At 43.8% G+C, this 6000-nt stretch overlaps 1 protein-coding gene across 3 annotated transcripts in view; it reads left to right on the top strand.

Moving 5' to 3' along the window:
* Positions 1-6000, top strand: part of upf3a (UPF3A regulator of nonsense mediated mRNA decay) — a 36192-nt gene extending 30192 nt beyond the window's left edge. For all 3 annotated transcript variants that reach the window (XM_021578645.3, XM_021578642.3, XM_021578643.3), the window contains exon 12: positions 762-6000. In XM_021578645.3, the coding sequence (XP_021434320.3) occupies positions 762-838 (77 nt within the window). In that variant the 3' untranslated portion in view covers positions 839-6000. The remainder of the gene's footprint in view (positions 1-761) is intronic.

Raw genomic sequence — 6000 nt, forward strand, 5'->3', positions numbered from 1 at the left:
ACTATCCAGATGTAGAAAGCTCTTAGAGACTTACCCAGAAACACTCACAGCTATAAACGCTGCCAAAGGAGATTCTAACACTATCCAGATGTAGAAAGCTCTTAGAGACTTACCCAGAAACACTCACGGCTATAAACACTGCCAAAGGTGATTCTAACACTATCCAGGTGTAGAAAGCTCTTAGAGACTTACCCAGAAACACTCACAGCTATAAACGCTGCCAAAGGTGATTCTAACACTATCCAGATGTAGAAAGCTCTTAGAGACTTACCCAGAAACACTCACAGCTATAAACACTGCCAAAGGTGATTCTAACACTATCCAGATGTAGAAAGCTCTTAGAGACTTACCCAGAAACACTCACAGCTATAAACGCTGCCAACGGTGATTCTACAAAGTATTGTATCAGAGGTGTTGAATACTTATGTAAATGAGATATTTCTGTATTTCATATTCAATAAATGTGCTGAATAGAAACATCAAAACATTCTTACAACCCCAAAGCTTGTGAATGTGGCGCAGGAACCACTGACTCAAGACCAATTTTCTACTCTGAGATGCTTTGAGGATATGGCCTCTGGAATTAAAAGAAAGCGCAATGTAGAATCTCCATTGAGATTGCTTTTTAGTCCAGGACTTGTCAATCTGTGTCCAGTAAATTATAGTATAGTTTAGCACCCATTTTGTGTTAACAGTGAGTTTGTGCTGTTATTGTAACCGAGATCTCTCTCCTGTGTTTCTGCCTCTTTCGCTCCATACAGGACCGGCCTGCCATGCAGCTCTACCAGCCAGGCGCTCACAATCGCAAGCGCGTGAGCTCTGCGATGAAAGGTTATGAGCTTCCCATGAACCGCTCGCCAGATCACGCGACGGCGGACCGCTGCTACGAGGCCGTCGCCATGGAAACGAGCTCGGAAAAGAGCCCAGACGAGTAGTCCAGTTTGTCTGCTCTGATAAGCCTTTCACAATATTTACGCCTATGAATTATGAAGCCTTCATGTGCTGGTTTTGATTATATAAATGCTTCAAAATTCACAAAAAGTAACGTGAGCTGATGAAGATGATCTCATAGAACAAAACGAATAAGAACCCCTGTTTACCACAGATTTTTTTGTTTTCCGTTTATGAAAAAAAAACAACTTCCCCATAGGCTTTGACCAACGAGCCATGGCGGAGTTATTAGTGCCTATAAAAAGACGACATTACTATTGCTCTCTATTGGGCTGCCAGATTGTAGGCTTGTGTGTTACTAAACGGCATGCATGCACAAGGCTTTGGGGTTGATGGAGCTGCACTCGCCCGTTGAAATCATTTAAACTTTACAACGATTCTGGGTCAAACCTTTGCGCAAATAATTTCAAAAGGATTTGAAGATTGGGTCACCCATGATTGGGGTAGGAGAGTAACAAAGATCAATCATTCCCAATACATAATGTAAACCTTTTCATCTTGTTCTCCTTTGTTGTATTCTGTACATCACAGAGAATTTTCTCTGGACGCGATTAGATTGTGTTTTGTCAAGCATGACGGGACTGAAGCTAAAGGAAGTTGTTTGTTTCTTGCGTGTGTGTTATTCCCATGTTGTGTCACCCCTGGGTACAATAGCACAGTCATTTGTATTTGCATTTATTATGGATCCCCATTAAGCAGCTACTCTTCCTGGGGTCCGGAAAAATGAAGGCCGTTATACATTAAAAAAAAAATAGAATACATTTATAACAGGTTTCACAACACACTAAGTGTGTGCCCTCAGGCCCCTACTCCACTACCACATATCTACAACACAAAATCCATGTGTACATGTATGTATAGTGTGTATGTGTCTGTGCCTATGTGGGTGTTGCTTCACAGTCCCCGCTAATTCCATAAGGTGTATTTCTATCTTTTTAAATCTGATTCTACTGCTTGCATCACACGCAAGCCTACATCCGTTACCCCTGATGTGGAATAAAGTTCCATGTATGTATGTATAAGGGCACAAGGCGAGACCCAAATGCAGACACAGGAGGAAGATGGTAGAGCCCCGATATTTATTATGACAAAGGGAGAAGGCATAGGCAGGTCGGGGACAGGCGAGAGTCCAAACAGTACCAGACGATAGGCAGTCTCGAGGTCAGGCCAGGCAGGGGTCAGAAACCAGGTCCGAGACAGTACAAGGGGATAGGCAGGCTTGTCACAGCCTACTAGGAGTGGTGGGTTGGAATCAGGCGCAGAGAGCAGGGTTCGGTAAATTGTCATTTATTCTCCGGCAAAAAACGGTAACGCCAACATACAGGGCGCATAAAACAGACCAGCCCAAACACAGGACCAAACAGTCCGGAGAATACAAACATGAAACCAAAACCAACAGAGTAACAAAAAACAATCCCGCACAAAAGGGCAGGTCAAACTACTACATATAGGGAAGCTAATTAAACCAAAATACACACAGGTGAAACTAATAAGACAAAACCAACCGACAAACGAAAAAGGGATCGGTAGCGGCTAGTAGGACAGTGACGACAACCGCGGAGCACCGCCCGAACAGGGGAGCCAACTTCGGTGGAAGTCGTGACAAGGCTGGTAGTCAGAACAGGCAGAGTGGTCAGGCAGGCGGGTTCGGAGTCAGGACAGGCAAGGGTCGAAACCAGGAGGACTAGAAGCAAACAGACTGGGAAAAATAACAGCAAGGAAAAATGCATTTTGGCTTGGTAAACAAGACGAACTGGCACAGAGAGACAGAAAACACAGGGATAAATACACTGGGGATAATAAGCGACACCTGGAGGGGGTGGAGACAATCAGAAGGACAGGTGAACCAGATCAGGGTGTTACTCTATGTAGTACTGTGCACCTCTCACAGTCTGTTCTGGACTTGGGGACTGTGAAGTGACCTCTGGTGGCAATACCACTCACAAATACAAGTAGTGATGAAGTCATCCTCTTCTCCACTCTGAGCCTGAAGAGATTGACATGAATATATTTAATGTTAGCTCTCTGTGTACATTCAAGGGCCAGCCGTGCTGCCCTGTTCTGAGCCAATTGCAATTTTCCTAAGTCCCTCTTTGTGGCACCTGACCACACGACTGAACTGTAGTCCAGGTGCGACAAGACTAGAGCCTGTAGGACCTGCCTCTTTGATAGTGCTGTTAATAAAGCTGCCCAGCACTTTATGATAGACAGACTTCTCCCCGTCTTAGCTACTGTTGTGTCAGTATGGTTTGACCATGACAGTTTACCATCCAGGGTTACTCCAAGCAGTTTAGTCACCTCAAATTGCTCAATTTTCACATTATTCATTACGAGATGTAGTTGAGGTTTAGGGCTTGGTGAATGATTTGTCCCAAATACAATGCTTTTAGTTTTTGAAATATGTAGGACTAACTTATCCCTTGCCACCCATTCTCAAACCAACTGCAGCTCTTTAAGTGTTGCAGTCATTTCAGTCGTTGTAGTAGCTGACATGTATATTGTTGAGTCATCTGCACACTGGCTTTACTCAAAGCCATGTCTAAGTAAAGAGATTGAAAGAATTACCTCCATTCATTATGTTTATTTAACCCTTAATGTCTCATGACAACAATACACACAAATCTAAAAGTAAAGTAATGTAATTAAGAAATATATAAATATTAGATTGACTAAAATACAGTAGAATAGAATACAGTTAATGCATATGAGATGAGTAAAGCAGTATGTAAACATTATTAAAGTGACTAGTGTTCCAATATTAAAGTGGCTAGTGATTCCAAGTCTATGTATATAGGGTAGCAGCCTCTAAGGTGCAGGGTTGAGTAACCGGGTGGAAGCTGGCTAGTTTAACAGTCTAATGGCCTTGAGCTTGAAGCTGTTTTTCAGTCTCCCTGTCCCAGCTGCTTTGATGCACCTGACCTCGCCTTCTGGATGATAGCGGGGTGAACAGGCCGTGGCTCAGATGGTTGATGTCCTTGATTATCTTTTTGGCCTTCCTGTGATATTGAGGTGCTGTAGGTGTCCTGGAGGGCAGGTAGTTTTCCCCTGGTGATGCTTTGGGCAGACAGCACTACCCTCTGCAGAGCCCTGCGGTTGCTGGCGGGGCAGTTGCCGTACCAGGCGGGTATACAGCCCGACAGGATGCTCACAATTGTGCATCTGTAAAAGTTTGTGAGGGTTTTAGGGTCCAAGACAAGTTTATTCAGCCTCCTGAGGTTGTAGAGGCGCTGTTGCGCCTTCATCACACTGTCTGTGTGGGTGGACCATTTCAGTTTGTCAGTGATGTGTACGCCGAGGAACTTGAAGCTTCCACCTTCTCCACTGCGGTTCCATTGATGTGGATAGGCTTGTGCTGCCTCTGCTGTTTCCTGAAGTACACAATCAGCTCCTTTGTTTTGTTGACGTGGAGGGAGAGGTTATTTTCCTGGCACCAATCTCCCAGGGCCCTCACCACCTCCCTGTAGGCTGTCTCGTCATTGTTGGTAATCAAGCCTACTACTGTTATGCCTGATGCAAACTTGATGATTGAGTTGGAGGCGTGTGTGGCCACGCAGTCATGGGTGAATAGGGAGTACAGGAGTGGGCTGAGCACGCATCCTTGTGGGGCCCCAGTATTGAGGATCAACAAAATAGAGGTGTTGTTTCTTACCTTCACCACCTGGGGTTGCCCCGTCAGGAAGTCCAGGACCCAGTTGCACAGGGCGGTGTTCATGCCCAGGGTCTCAAGCTTAATGATGAGCTTGGAGGGTACTATGGAGTTGAAAGCTGAGCTATAGTCAATGAACAGCATTCTTACATAGGTATTCCTATTGTCATGATGGGACAGAGCAGTGCGATGGCGATTGCATTGTCTGTGGATCTATTGGGGCGGTAAGCAAATTTAAATGGGTCTAGGTTGTCAGGTAGGGTGGAGGTGATGTGATCCTTAGCTAGCCTCTCAAAGCACTTCATGATGACAGAAGTGAGTGCTACGGGGCAATAGTCATTTTAGTTCAGTTACCTTTGCTTTCTTGGCTACAGGAACAATGGTGGACATCTTGAAGCAAGTGGCGACAGCAGACTGGGATAGGGAGAGATTGAGTATGTCAGCTGGTCTGCGCATGATCTAAGGACGCGTCTAGGGATGCCGTCTGGGCCGGAAGCCTTGCAAGAATTAAGACATGTCATTGTTTTTATGAGAAGTGTTCCTGAGGCAGCACATGGCGGTTTCCCGGACACAGATGAAGCTTTGTCCTGGACTAAGAAGCTTGGTTAATAGAGAAGCTTTATAGTCCAGAATTAAGACGAAACTGTCCGGGAAACCGTCCCTATGTGTCTGTCTACTACCTGCCTGCGAGGGAATACCTCCACATCCACAGAGATCATATTTGATATGCTGTTTTTGTGATTCCATTTGACTGGTATTTTTAAAAGAAAGTCTATAGATTTTATCACAAAGAAAATATACAAAGTAGTGACAATTGTATTTAAGAAATTCTAAATGTATTTTCAGTGTTGGATGTAGAATCTGTAAACCAAATAATTTGTGTGCGTGTGTGTGTTTCAGCATTTAAGTGTGATAGGAGACGGAGAGGAGAATGTTTAGGTTGTCAACAATATGCTTTGTCAATTCTCTTGTATAATGTGACTTACGACAATTCTTACATAATCCTGTTTCTAGATGTCATAGACTGCAGCTATTTGTGGTAGGAAACATAAGGTGACTCGAGACATCTATTATTAAGCAGTATTTCACACTTGAGCCAAGAAGAACATAACTTTGATATTCATCATAATTTACCACGGCGAAAAGAAGGCAAAATAACGTTGCAGGTGCTGAGTTTGATGCTGTTGAAAGTCTCAATGTTTCTACACTGTTTGCACGGTTTTCTACCAAATTGTGAACTGTTGGATTCAGCTGATGCCTGAACTGAGATTGGAAGGAAGTGAAATCAGATTCTTGTTAGCTGTAATAGACACCTTCCTTCTGTTTTTTGTTTGTTTTCATGAAGAGATTTGGAAAAATATTTAAATAAAACTATCCAATAAAGATGTCTGTTTGGAAAAAAA

The sequence above is a fragment of the Oncorhynchus mykiss genome, chromosome 22 (assembly GCF_057628025.1).
Source record: "Oncorhynchus mykiss isolate SJ-2025 chromosome 22, ASM5762802v1, whole genome shotgun sequence".
Taxonomy (NCBI): Eukaryota; Metazoa; Chordata; class Actinopteri; order Salmoniformes; family Salmonidae; genus Oncorhynchus; species Oncorhynchus mykiss.